The 14,428-nt window shown below is 42.6% G+C and overlaps 1 protein-coding gene across 1 annotated transcript in view; it reads right to left on the bottom strand.

Annotated features, from left to right (window-relative positions):
- Nucleotides 1–14,428, bottom strand: part of cltca (clathrin, heavy chain a (Hc)) — a 34,837-nt gene that overhangs the window by 120 nt on the left and 20,289 nt on the right. Inside the window, exons 9-32 of the mRNA XM_032534299.1 lie at nt 14,191–14,391; nt 13,574–13,726; nt 12,830–12,952; nt 11,476–11,613; nt 11,216–11,380; nt 10,935–11,115; nt 10,420–10,583; nt 8,452–8,577; nt 8,207–8,349; nt 7,289–7,523; nt 7,029–7,151; nt 6,801–6,946; nt 6,514–6,697; nt 6,235–6,427; nt 5,595–5,752; nt 5,237–5,509; nt 4,731–5,048; nt 4,321–4,452; nt 3,585–3,695; nt 3,323–3,493; nt 2,972–3,193; nt 2,342–2,362; nt 646–721; nt 2–133 (exon numbers count right to left, since the gene is read on the bottom strand). Of these exons, the coding sequence (XP_032390190.1) occupies nt 2–133; nt 646–721; nt 2,342–2,362; nt 2,972–3,193; nt 3,323–3,493; nt 3,585–3,695; nt 4,321–4,452; nt 4,731–5,048; nt 5,237–5,509; nt 5,595–5,752; nt 6,235–6,427; nt 6,514–6,697; nt 6,801–6,946; nt 7,029–7,151; nt 7,289–7,523; nt 8,207–8,349; nt 8,452–8,577; nt 10,420–10,583; nt 10,935–11,115; nt 11,216–11,380; nt 11,476–11,613; nt 12,830–12,952; nt 13,574–13,726; nt 14,191–14,391 (3,889 nt within the window). The remainder of the gene's footprint in view (nt 1; nt 134–645; nt 722–2,341; nt 2,363–2,971; nt 3,194–3,322; nt 3,494–3,584; nt 3,696–4,320; nt 4,453–4,730; nt 5,049–5,236; nt 5,510–5,594; nt 5,753–6,234; nt 6,428–6,513; nt 6,698–6,800; nt 6,947–7,028; nt 7,152–7,288; nt 7,524–8,206; nt 8,350–8,451; nt 8,578–10,419; nt 10,584–10,934; nt 11,116–11,215; nt 11,381–11,475; nt 11,614–12,829; nt 12,953–13,573; nt 13,727–14,190; nt 14,392–14,428) is intronic.

Here is a 14,428-nt window from a genome sequence, read left to right as displayed (position 1 = left end):
TACATGCCGTAGCCAAAGCCTGGCTGAGCAGCTGGCTGACTGTAACCTGCAGGCGCCTGGTAGCCGTAGCCGTAAGCTTGCTGGGGGGCCACAGGTACGCTGGGGCCCGCTGTCAGCATCAGCTGGGGTGTGCCTGCAACACACACACGGACACGCACAGGGAAGGTTTCAAACATGGAACTGGTCTGATTCATTTCAACCACAGCCATCAAAACTTGAATAATTTGGTCAGAGCGTCCTCATTGGTCTGTTGATCTCGTTTTTAGTTCCAAAAAGATTTGATGTGGCAAATCAGCAAATTTTCCTTTTCAGCTGTCGGGACTAGAAGCAGCGGTTACCAAACACTGATCAACACAGTATAATGCCTTCACCTCCATTATAGAACTCCATGACATTACCTGTATTACATTAATAAAAGTTGTTTCCTCAATCAGTTGCTAATAATGAAAAACTGGATCTTGTATGGACTCATTTTCATTTTAGGTTATTTCACATGAATTATGCCTGCATTTCTTTTTTCTCTGTTCTTCTTCTCACTATTTTCAAGTAAGCATGTTATGTCTCACACTTCAATGCAACAATCAGGAGCCTAAACACATTCTGATATGGATATGAAAGGCACTGATGTCATTAGAGGAATGTTACCGTAGACGATGGGTTGCGTCTCTGTTGCCTGCTCCTCTTCTTTCCTTACGGTCTCGGAGGTTTCTAGTTTATCTACCTGCAAAAGAAAGAAATAGAAGCATTTAGAGCAAAGCCAGAGTTAACTACATAAGTACAAAAACAAACCATTAATATATTTAAATAATATGACAACTTTTCTGAAGAGGATGCTCCAATGGGTTAATACTCCAAGCAGATTTCACGCAGTAGCACGACAAAAGAACCCCCCCCCCCCACCATAAAAGAGTTCACACCGGTTTGGATTTCAGAGCCTCCGTGTTTTCATTTTACTACCTGCATACGTATAGGCGCAACTCATAAAACCCCTTGGCAACACTCGGTTTCAGCTCCTGTTTTGGCTGCGTGTCCGAGTACCTGGCGTGCAACACATCCTGTTCCAAGCAGGGACGCCGGCCTCGGCTCTGTGAGCAGGAGAACTCAGCTCGCTCTTTCAATATCACACACACACACTGAGGAACGTCCTGCTTCAGATGGCTACAATACATTTACCATCAACACGGATTGGACATTAACAGAAAAACGTGGCCCACTCTATACATCCAGTATGCCCAGATTTCTCCAGTGAACATGAGTTGGACTACTAGACGTCTAACTAGTAATGCTAAACAACGTGAATAAATATGGAATAGAAAAACAAGTTAAACTCAGAATTTTCATTTGCTCTGTTCTGTCTGGGTGGCTTGCCTGACAGTAACAATTAAAGCAGCCAATTCTTTTAACAAACAAATGAATACAATAACAATAAGAAAATGAACTTCAAGCAGCAAGTCAGATGCAGCAACAAGCAGAGAGTACGTATCAGGTCCCCGAGGTGGAGCCGCAGCACCTGGATGCAGGTTATTTCTAAGTTATAAGTAAGGGCTTGCTCAGCAGTGCTGCTCCACATCGTGTATAGATGCATTTATCATTCAGTAGCTCCATGCCTCTTCAGAAAAACAGTAGCTCTTCAAATTAAGTTCTCTGCAAACCTTTACAAGCTGAAGCTCCACTGTAATCACAAACACTCTCATGCTCCATGTGTTACACTGCTGGCAGCAAGTAAGACGCTGCAGCACTGAGATGCACTTCAGGAGGAGGAGGGAGAAGGGGGGGGGGGGGGGGGGGGGGGGGGGGTCTCAGGCCATGTGCTCCTACAGCCCCAAGCTTTCTAAAGAAAGCCAGGCACAACCAACAGCCTGCTGTTACCTTTCAGCAAGAGACATTTCCGCGCATGCTTTATTTCAGCTAATACGGCAACCTTTTAAAACATATTGTGCAGTGCCAATGTCGGTGAGGAAATGCACTTTTAAGTGAAGTTGTAGAGAACGGAGCTTTAAACTGTATGAGCACCGGTGGCAAACAAAATGATGAATTCAGAAGGTAAAACCAATATCGTAACCATGATGTAAGTTGTTGTGTGTGTTGGGCCAACAAACTCCCCTGGGTAGACAATAGATTTGTTTTGTTGGACTTGGTTTAATCTGCTGCTAGTTCATTTCGTTAAGACCTAAATAAATAAAGACTTATCTTGAAAGTTCCTCAATTTCTACAATTTCAGCTTGAAAGATGTCTTGGTGACCGTGTCAAAGTGAGAGTGTAGCTAAAACCATGCACACTCAAGGCTGCAGTCTTCTGAGCTAAATACTTTTAGATCAAAAACAGAGCATTTAGCTTTCACCTGTTCCTTAACTGCATCAACCTGGAAGAGAAGAGGTGCAGCATAGAAGAAGAAAATTAAAAAGATTCCCGTGAACAAATTTGGTAAACAGACAACCACCAGAAAGAGTTCGGAGTATGTCTTTCATTAGATACTTTCCACAGTTCAACGAGCAGTGTGTAGGATTGGTGTATAATCACCTGAAAATAAGAATTATTGTGTTTTCGTTATCTTAGAATTAGTCCTTCGGAATCCATACGTGAAAAGAGCTTATGAAATATAGAGGTTTTATTAGCTACCTGCGATTTAAGAATCAGACTCAAGAAAAAAAATGAGGAATTAGAATTCAATTTGAATAATTGATGCTGCACATAAATCAGAAATTATAACAGCTAAACCATTAAAAGTTATTATTCAGAGTTCTTATTCCGGCCTGCACCATCTAATATGATTAATCTGCTTTCGATTAATTGCCAACTATCTGTCACAAAGCTCCCATAGGATAACTTGCATCAATCCATAGAAAACTAACGAAACCACGTTGACATTTAGTCTGTTGCTTGAACTGAGCCACTGACAGGATGGCAGCAGTGCTGCTCAGCCATATGGCTTTCCTTGATATCAAAAGCAGCCTGAAAAGAGCTGACCCACCTTGCTGAGGTACTCCCTCATGACCTGAATGAAATATGGCATAGAAAAGTCCATGATGTTGTGCCTCCAGGCGGTCTCCAGAACCACGTCAGGCCGCAGCAGGTCATAGCAGGTGAACAGGCAGGCGGCGAAACACTCCTTCTTGTCCTCCTGTAGGAACCAGGACAGCAGCTCCTCTGCCAGCTCGATGTCCTTGGACTCAGACGCATACTGCATCGCATCCTGCAGGGGGGACAGAGCACAGACAGGTTCAGGAATGTTCTAAGCCAATCCAAGCAGTGGATCAGAAACATTACAGCGTTCTAGGCAGTGGATCAGAAACACTCAAAGAAAGTAAAGGTGAAGTTTTACCTTATAGAGCTTGTCCTTCTTGCAGAGCTCCACACTCTGTTTCCAGCGGTTGTTGCCCTTGAAGAGGTAAGCAGCGATTCTCCTGAACTCGATCAGCTCGTGCTTCTCCAAGCGCTGTGCCAGTGAGATGTTGTCAAAGTTGTCGTAGGCATCTATTGATGTCCTCAGTGCCTAACATGAGTGTGACGGGAAAAAGGTAGAATATTAGATCAAAAAAATAATAATGAAACAACTCCACTAGCACTGTCAGCGGCTCTCTCACCTGATAGTCCTCCTCTGTGATGAAGAGGTTGTTAAGTGCTTCATTGACTGATTTGTTGTTGTGGTTCTGTACTGACCGCAGGTAGGGTTTGATCAGAGGCAGCTGTTTCACCTGTGAACGCACATGTACATTCATCATCTCACTCACCAAGTTTCTATCTCAATTTAGCACATTTACTGAATTTCCAACAAACCTGCAAAAGAAATGGTAATTCATCCTTTCCATCCACAACCGTTAAACGTATATGAAGTTTGTGATATTCAGTTTGTGGAACAAACAGGTTTCAAATATGCAAATTGAAAATTTGCATCAGAATAGATAGATGGAAATGCACTTAATCCTAAGAAACAGAGCAAATTCATATGTTGACAGTGACAATTACATTTAAAATATTATCACGGTGTGAAAACCGTGTGTTTAATCTTTCCCAGCTTCATCCGAGTCTCCTGAAGATGCCGCAAAGGCGCACTGCGTAGTCTACGACGTGTGTTTCATAAAGTTGGAATCGTGGCGGTAGGAGGAGACGACAGCGCTCAGGAGATTTATCAGCCCTCTAAGAGGACTAAGTCTGAAGCGTGAGCACAGCGTGTAGCAAATAAGTTGCTGCTAAAGGCATTGATCACACTTGCCAAAACAAAAATACCCCAATAATACCGGAAACCCTGATCATTTTGGTGATTATAACTGTGAGGTTAAATTTTCATACCGTTAAATCCCTAAATTGACTAAAGTGTACCTTGGTGAAGAAGTTGACAGCACGGGAATGGTCCAGTCTGGGGGAAAGCACTATAAGCAAATCATTCAGTAACAAGGGCTTGAACTCCAGATAGAACTGGGTGGCTTTGTAGTACAGCTCCACGTTGGCCACCTATACAGGGTGCAAAGGAAGACAATTACAAACTATAATAAGCATATACGCTGGAGCAGGGAATTCAGTACAATATCAAGCATGATGGTAATTTAATATATAAAATAAAATTTTGTAATACTGTCTTCAATGAAAGACAAGTATTTCTTATTCAGTCTGATCTCATTTAATAAAACCATAATTCAAAACATTTGGCAATTTCAGCTTAAAAAGGACAGCTTGATACCTCATAAAAAGGAAAAATACAATCTTAGTTTAGGCAACAAATGAAACTGTACCTTGGTGATTATGTCTTTGAACTGCCCCTCCTTCCAGGCATCTGTTGGGTGGTTCATCATGGTGATGATGGCGTTGTCGAACTCCTCGTACTTATCATACAAGAAGACCAGCTCGGCCCACAGGTGAGCCTGCTCGGCTGCTCTCAGGACCTTCGGGATGTTAACTCTGGACCAGAAGAGCTCCAGATGCTCCCTCATCTTCTGGGGCTTGAACTTAGAGTAAAGGATGGCCAGCTCTGTGAACATCCCCATGTGAGCGCGCTCCAAGCCCAGGGCGGCCTCCAGCATGGTGATCAACTCCTCAAAGTAACCACGGTCCTGAGAGAAAAGAGGGAGGATGGAACCTGGTAAATGTATGTTTCTGTATGAATGTAGGCTAAGTGGCATGCCTCCAAATTACAAGTTCAACTATTTACAAAACACTACATGCTTTGGTGATAGGATTCGTTGTAAAATCAGACAACAAAAGGTACACAAACAAAAAAAAGCCTTCATTTCCATCTTACTTGGTAGTAGTTGATCAGCTCCTCCAGCTCGTCAGCGTGCACCACGATGTGGAGACCGCACATCTGGGCAAGCCTGAACTCCTTTCCATCCACGCAGGCGAAGCACACCTCTTTCCAGGTGCGGGTGCTGTTGGCTTTGCGGGCGCCGTCCACAGCAGCCTGGTACTCCCCGAGGTGCACCAAAGTTGAAGCCAGACGACCAAAGTTGGAGACGTTGTTGTATAGCAGCTTTGCAGCATCGTACATTTTCTCATCGTAGCAGCGGTCACCAACCTACATAACATATACAAAAAGACGTAGTATTTAATTCTTGAGTTGACAGCTTATTCACTGAGGGTGGCGTGAGAACAAGGCAAACCTGTTGGATGTGAGCATTGTTGGGTCCGTTGATGAACTCTTCCAGTTCAGCCAGACGATTGGTTTTGGCCAAGGCAAAGATGAGCTCTGTCTCCACGTAGGACTCACGGGCCTTCTTACGAGCCATCTGAAGGAATTTGACCAAGTCCTCCCAGTTACCTGAAACACATGGACAGTGATCAGTGTTTCCCACAGCTTAGAAAACAATGTGTGGGACACATTATATGGGGAAACAATGGTGATATTAAGCTGTTGGTGTGTTTCTAAATTTATCCTTTTTTATTTTGTGTAGATGTGGAACACTGCCTCCTTAAATGTATTTTATGCTGATACTGTGCACTTTCAATAAAGTTGTATTAGCTGCAACCATCAGCAACTTCACAACAGAGCTGATGTGATCAACATTGACTGCTTTCAATCAATGTGGCAATGGCAAACAGAAAATTGCTTTCTCTGAAAGGCTGCCTGTTAATAGTGATTGATCAGCTCAAAATAAGTCAGGTGGTGTTCTGTCCCTCTACATATTGCTCAGTTCTTTAAAGCCCTCTGCAGGGCATCATTGGTAAAAACAGAACGGTACGGCCTTAGCCACTATGAAATAAAACAATCTTTTCTTTCTTCAGCTCAACAAGTCTCCTTACCGCTCTTATCAGCAGCCTGTACCACTTCCATGTATGCAGAGGGATCATCGGCTTTGATGTAGGAGTCGATGGCTTCTTTGACCAAGTCCTTCTGTAGCTGAGCCTTAGCTAGCTGGCTCCACACAGCCGGCTCATTGCAGCGTTCTGCAAACTCATAAGCGCGGTCCAGGTTGCCAATATGTTCGATCAGGACCTAAGTAACAAAAACAAAACATGGATGATCAACACTTCTTCAGTCAGTAAGGCATTAGTCTAGTTGTATAAGAGCTAATGACTGACCTGCACAGCAGAGGTGTTGACGTCAAACTTCTTGAAGATGGCAAAGGCCTCCTCGAAGAGCTCGTTGCTAATGGCAATGTTAGCAATATCAGGAGCATCATAGTTGTCTAGCCTGCTGATGTACTCCATCACGCGGGTACGGTCAGCTTTGATTGCTGTAAGGATCAGCAGGTTCTGCAGATTTCTGGTGGAAGAAGGAGAAGACACGGAACCCTCAGCACACTTTAGTTTTGCTTTTTGATTTTAAAATGAGACAGCAAAGAATCCAAAATGTTACAACTAAACACCTGTGTTCACTGAAGACAGAGTTGTCCAACACAATCTTTTCCAGCAGCTCGATGAGCTCGTTGGGCAGGTCTGCGGTCATGAATGCCTTGACTGTGACAGACACCTCCTCAGGGTCCTGGGTTTCTGACAGTGCTGTCTGCACCACCTGAGGGTCAAAGAGTAGCGGCTTAGAGAAGCACCAGGCAGGTGTATTAAATGAAAAGAGACTTGCTTTGTGTATACTTTACCTGGTCAATGAGTGGTCGTCTGAAGGGGTTGCTCTCCAGCAGCACGCTGGCCCACAGGTCAGGGTCTTTGCGGCGGACCAGATAACGAGACAAGCTCTTAAACAGAGAGTTCTCATTGCAGACCTGATATGAAAAGAACAAAAATTACCACCTGCTACAGTTAAAGCATTTTTATGTATTACATAAATAAGGAAGCTGAACTGAAAAAGACATTTGGATACACAGGTGCGAGGAAGGCAAGAATGAGATTTCATCCTCACATTGATCAACTCCTGGTCACACTGTCCTCTCTCGTAGGCAACACAGGCCAGGTGGGGGTCTCTCTTCTCGCAGTACTTTCCCACCACACGGCTGTCATAGTAGGGGTTTTCCCTCAGGAATCTTTCGGGGTTGTTGTTGCTGTCAATGTAGATCTTGGCCAGAGCATTATGGGTGGCAGGCTCCTCACAGCCTTCATGGATACGGGACTCCAGCCAGGGCAGCAGCAGCTTCAGTCTGGAAGAGAAAAGCGATGTCAGGACTCAGAGAATTGTTTTTGAGTAGTCAGACAGGTATGAAGCACAATTCAAATCCTACTTGGAATACTAGATAAAAGGTTTTTCATCTGTGGATCCGAGTTAGACTTGTTATAGTGAATAAGTCACAGATTCGTCTTTAGGTTATTGGAATGTATTAACCATTTCAAAAGCATTGTAGTAACTTGTTACTTTCCAAGAACATGACAAGTCTCCTTTAAATGATTAGTAAAGTATATCACTGCTTAAGGTTTGTGGCTGATGACATTAAAGTAATGGCATTAACAAAAAAATACACAAAAATCCTTACTGCGTTTTTCAATCAACAATTCTTCAACAGAAAGACCATTTCTGGGGAGAATCTGAATCTTAAATTTCTTTAACTAATATATCCCAGGGTGTTATTAAAGAAAGTAATAATGCAGCAACAATGTTACAATTAGAGCATAATTAACCCCATATTTAGATCCAATTGGCAGATACTCAATCTTATCAACAATCTGATGTTCCAGATAAAGCTGCAACCACTGGCTGGCACCCCATTTTCTCTCCTGAGGATTAACGTTTTCTAAATTGAAGTCAAAATGTCACCCTTATCTTAGAAGATTAAACTTTTTAGTTGTTGTTTTAGAAACATGTACTGTAGGTGGGATAGTGCAGCACCTGTTTCTCTTCTCCACCTCCGCGACCAGTTCATCAGTTGAGAACTGTCCCCGGACGACCAGGATCAGGCTCTTGATGACATCCTCTGAGCAATCCACGTCTAGGAGACCACCAACCACAACAGGCAGACGGCTAGGATTCACCTAAGTCACAAACGTAAAAATAAATCTCAATAGCTAATTTCTGACAAAAGTTTGTAGCATAATCGCCACAATGCATTTGAATGCTTCTCCACTGTGCCTTACCTTCTGAACATAGATCTCAATGTACTTCTGCAGGTTGTTGCGGTACAGGTAGAGGACCAGGTCGTGGACAAAGTCAAAGCGGTCGCAGACGATGATGAGTGGTAGCTGGTCGGTGAGTTTGGCTTCCTGTCCGTCACACACAGTGGAGGGAAAGAGGCCAGGTTCAGTGAGATTAAACAAACAAAACATCTCTATACAAGCCACAAAACATCAACCAACCTCTAAATGATGTTAGTTATCATTTATCACTGCACATAGAATGTATATATGTACTGTATTCTTCAAATAGAATATAGTTTACTGCAGGTATGACTGTATTGTTGATGGCTGGTGTAGTGTGTATGATGGCAAGACATTTATCAGTCACTGTTGTGGTATTTGTTTTACTGTAAAGCACTTTGTGACCCCTCTTGTCTGTGAAAGGTGCTAAAATAAATAAAGTGTACTTACTGAAAATAAAAAGATATAATTTTCCAACTACATCAACCCTCCTTCAGTGATCCAAAATGTATACATTTAATACAATATCAATTAAGGGGAGGAGGGAGAGGGAAATTAAAGTGCTGACACTACAACAAATGGACGTCACATTGCAAAATCAGTGTGTTTCGTAGTAGAGTACGGAACAAGTCCTGTAAATGTTTTAAAGCAGCATTCTTACTTTTATGCAAGCTGAGAGCTGCCAGTTGTCAGTTTAACACTAGTCAGCACTGACCACTAGTCCTGTGCTCCACAATGCTGCCATCCACACTCATACAGAATTAACAAACTGGGGTTGTGCACCTTGTCATTCAAGAACATGCTGCTTTGACTAGAGGCTCCAATTACAAGACTACACACTATACACACACAAGACACCGTCAATGTCCTCAAATATGTAGTACAGGACCCTAACTTGTTCACCAACTGCCAAGTACACACAAAACATCATCTGAATGACTAGGACTACATAAAGTTATGTAGTAAAGGCTGATTTATGTTTCCATTTTAAATCAACACCGTGGGTATGTACCTAGAGAAACCGACCCTACGCCGTAGCCTGACGTGCATCTCTCAAAAAATGTAACTACACGTTGCTGTGGCGCACATCACTCCCTGTGGCTTGGAAGCATTGTATTTCCCCTTACTCATTTCTTGGTTCTCCTTCTCCATGAAGAACATGAAATCAAGGAGAGAGTTGTCTCTTCCTGCTATAGCACAGTGGAGACATTTTGTTTCTCTCACTATGCCTCTAGACACCCAACTCACTTTGAAGCTAACTGCCATCACTCTCACTCGCTCAACCACACACTCCCCACGTACACATGCTGGCTCTGCTATTCTCTTGAAGAGATGGATGCACAAGTATAAACTTAAGGCCACTTGCGTAGGCTACGGCAAAAGCTCTGCGTGGAGCCTCCACAGAAGCATAAATCAGCCTTAAGCGGGAGTGGATTGTGGTGTATAAGCATATACGCCTCCATAGAAATCCCAGTTTCAATCCTGTGTTCAGGGGGTGGGTTGAAAAGCAAAATAAGAAGGGAGAAGTCCTGTACTGTGGGGAAGGATAGCATTACCTGATACATGTCCTGCCATTCCACAGACAAAAGAGGAAAAGCACAAAAGAAAATTGACTACTGGGCATCTGCTAGTCACGGTGATGATTTTCTAATCTATAGAGGGTCAAAATGTTAATCTGTGATGTTATTCTTTTAATGGCATACAGCATTTTAAAGACATCACTTAGAGAATATGTGATATGAATGAGAACAGACTGGAAATTGGGAGAATCCAAAAGTAAGATTTTGCCAAAAGAGTAACATGGCTTAAAATTCTGAAAAACTGTAAAATGAAAAAAGGACATCAGGAACAGAAATATGTAATTCACAAGGGGGAGAGAGTGACAAGTAAAAGAAGGGACCAGGGCAAGGTAAAATAGAGATGTTAAATGTCAGCGTTTGATCACCGCAGCTGTCTCTGCAGCTTTACCTTGAGGAAGTTCTTGACACGCTCAGGGTCGTAGCAGTTGCTCTCTCGACAGATCCTCTCCACCTCTTTGATCTGACCCGTCTTGCAGGCCGCTTGAATGTATTTAAAGTGAACTTCGGGGTCCTGACTGAAGTTCACAATAGAGCCCAGGAAGTAGAACAGACCTGAGAGACAGACAGTCATTTATATTAAGCAACAGCTTCTTCTAGAGCATTAGTGATCCAATAATACAACCTACAAGATATAACTGACAAAAGAAATGTAGCCCCAGGACTGCAGTTTTGTGCAGTCTTCCCCAATTAGCTTACTCCACCTTGACGCTTCATTATTAAAGTAATAGCAGAGCTGAACTACATAACCTCCAGGGTTGTCCTGCCTCTGCACTGGCCTGCTTGTCTAATTGATATTTAGGGGAAATATGCCACCAACATTTGTACAGGATTATAAATGAAAATGTTTGACTAAAAAAAAGATTTAAATGAAGAGGTACGCTAGAGTAAAGTTTGGGATCTCACCTTCAAAGCTCTTGAAGGACTCAAAAAGCTCAGTGAGAGACTGTGTGGTGAGCTGTTCATGGTACTTGGAAGCCACCTGCACACAGATCTGCAGGTTCTGGCGGATGTTGGCCGACAGCATGGCCCTGAGGCACTCCAGGGAGTCCTCCACCGACAGCGCGCCAAAGAAGTTCACCAGCCACTGGAGGCGGAGGCGGGAATTTTCAGTTTAACTCATAGGTTGTGCAATCTCTACCATGGTCTATATTTTTAATTCCACTCAGCCAGTCACTGAAGCCTACCTCTGGGTTGAGCAGGTGTGTGTGCACCACAGCGCGCTTGATGTCATACAGGTCGGTGTAGTGCTCCAACGCCCTCTGCAGGAGTCCAGCCTTCTCACACAGCTGGGCGATGTGGGCACGATCGTAGTTGGTAAACATCTGGTTGCCCAGGATAGCATCAGCAACCTGCACCCAAAACATAAAGCAAGAAAGTTAGAAAAAATGCATCCCTGTTCCATTAACTGGCTTCCTTAAAGTTAAGTATGTGTAGATGTGTGCACCTGTGGCGCATGCATGAGATTCATCTCCAGCAGGCGAGTCTGCAGAGGTCCTTCTGAGGGTCTGTTGTTCTTCAGAGCGTCCAGAAGGAATGAGGTACACTGCTGGATCAGGTTGTACTCCATGAATACATCCACAATCTGGAAAGATATGGAGACAGAGGAGAAAATTTTAACTTAAAGGAAAGATGCGTGTTCTAGCTGCTAAATCTCAGACAACAATGTTACATGTTAAGCCTGCACGATTAATCGTTGTAAAATCGCAATCTCGATTCACCCTGTTCATGATTTAATTTTTAAAATAACTGATTTCCAAAAACAAAATCTCATTTAATTTTATGAGCCGAATGCATCACAAAAGCTACCATTTTCTTCTGTGAGTTTTAAACATACTGTATAAAATAGGTTTTAAAGCGCTCAAAGCGCTGCAATGCTCTCCCTTCTCTTCATTGAGGCCTCTATGTGTTTACAGGTTTGTGGTGATGCGCAATGTGCTACAGGTGTCAAAAAAAATCTGTTTGGTTCTGCCAATTTGTTTTGTTATGGCCAATAAAAATCGTGATCGTGATATCAATACTAAGCAATAAAATTGTGATTGATATTTTTTCCCTGAATCGTGCAGGCCTATTACATGTTAAAACCTCTTTCAACAAAATAAAGTACTACTGCACTGTAGCCATTAGTATACAACACCTCCATCCAACATAAGCATAACACTTCCGCCAGTCTCCTAAAATTCTGCAACACCGACATGATTTAGCTTGAGATGACCACATACTTCTCTAAAACAGCTTAAAAGCCACTTGCAATGAAAAGAGAAAAGCTGGCTGACCACAACACATTCCCTTTTCCAAAGATGGAAGAAAGTCTTCAATGCAATGTGATTTACTCTTGTGTGCTATACTGGCAGGTAACAACACTTTAAGTCACACAGAAAGCTGTGTCAGCAATTGGCATTTGCATTGCAGTGTGTCTGCAGTGGCGGGAAGCAAAAGACGTGCATTTTCTTTATACTACAGGATAACTGAGGTTCACAGATGTTGGCATGTTGTGTGACTCAGCCAAATACTTTAGTCCAGTTTCAAGGAATGTTTGGGGCAACTTGGTAAATACAAACTTGGGATGTTAAGGTTTATCTTAAAATAAAATTCTGACTAAACTCATCTTGGTCAGTCTCAAATCGGAGTAAGGCATAAATCTATTTAAAGCTCTGTAACAGAGACCTAGTCCACTCTTTATTAATATGATAAAACAGTTAACTGCAACTCTTTGTTTTAGAATTAGGAAGATGTTTATGAGCCCATGAATCCATGTATTCCTGATGGATCCCTGGAAATTCCTCTTCCCTTCCTCTGACCTGTGTGATGTCAGCCAGTGGCTCTTCATCCTGGACCAGCATCTGGGCAAACTGCAGGCCTTGTTCTGGGTTGATCCGCATCACATTCCTGAGCAGAAAGATCCAGTCTGGAGTGTAGCCCACCTAGAACGAAAAAAATGGATACTTCTACATTACAATCAAGTTTTAGTGCCAAAGTTTAAATCCATTAATTTAGATGGAAAAGTCCAACTCTTTTGTTCTTTACACTTCTTGGAGACAACTTCAGTAAAGCATGAAATGTAAATCAGGCATGAGGAAAGGCTTTCTGCATTTTGACATGTATTTCATATGGTTTGCCCTCTCCTTTATTGTCCAAGCATTTAATGTATTTATTTGACAGGGACAATACACAGCTCCTTAGCTATAAGCTCATTTCTATCTGTGGTCCCTGGGCAGGAAACAGAATAACATCTGTCAAAAGGGAAACCTAACACTGGAATATAAAAATGCTAACACAGCAGTAAAGGACAATCAAATTTCATTAAAACTTGCCCACAATAAGCACCACAACAAAAACACCCCTCCGACAACACCAAACAAAAATACAACTTTAACAACATTAAAACACCACAACAAACGCACCAACAATAAGACACCACTACAACAGGACTTCACAACATTAAGATTAGCTTGGTTTAAGTTTGGGTTTATGCTACGTCATCATTTGGGAATTAACGCATCTTCCAGAGCATAAATAATATCATCGGAGCCAGACAGACATACCTTCTTAGCGTACAGGACAATCTTGGGGAACTGACCAGTCTCTGCAAAGCACTGGATGACTTTGTTGGGGACGTTGGCCCTCAGGTAGACACTGAGAGCCAAGGTGGGATCCACTGCCTTCACCAGGTCACCAAGTTCCTCCGAACACTCCAGCTGAAACGTAGGACAACTACTATCAGCACTCAAAGCAATTTTAATTTACAATTTTTATACGGGATCTGTATAAGTTAAAAAGGCAAAAAACAAAATTTGCATTTACACAAAGAAAATGCATACAGAATACATTTATGTTGCAACAAATGATAAAAGGAGAGCATATAAAACGGTTTATGAAAATGAATAGCAAATATGGTAAATGAACAAATGAATGTCAAAATGTATGCTTCATATAAAATTGAAAATTTATATATACACAAGTTTATTTCACCCATCGCGGATTCTCTTCTTTACCATTTAGCTTAGAACCACCCAAATCTACAGTTTCCAGGGAGAACTTCAAAATTCCTTACGCAACCAATATTCTCACATGATCCAATATAATAGGCAAGTCATGTAAACAGGCAGCACAGGAAGAGCCTCTTCCTGTGACTGTAGGCTGAGATGGAGATCTGCAATACCTTGTCTTCCTTTAGCCACTTCTCCAGGAGCTGCTTTCGCCCCTGCTGGAGTACAGGCCTGCAAAGCTCAAGGGACTCAAACTTGTTGAGCTGGCCCTGGTCCAACAGGATACCAAAGTACTGCAGCAAGGGGGAGGTCTGGCCTGGCTGAGTGGGAACGCTCTGGAAGCGACGGATGGTGTCTGGGGTTCGCAGGATACCCTGAGAGGAGAAAGGTCAAGTGACAGTGAGAGGAGAT

Source organism: Etheostoma spectabile, chromosome 13 (assembly GCF_008692095.1).
Source record: "Etheostoma spectabile isolate EspeVRDwgs_2016 chromosome 13, UIUC_Espe_1.0, whole genome shotgun sequence".
Lineage (NCBI taxonomy): Eukaryota > Metazoa > Chordata > Actinopteri > Perciformes > Percidae > Etheostoma > Etheostoma spectabile.
The sequence above is the reverse complement of the archived record's forward strand: the minus strand, read 5'-3'. Positions and strand labels throughout refer to the sequence as shown.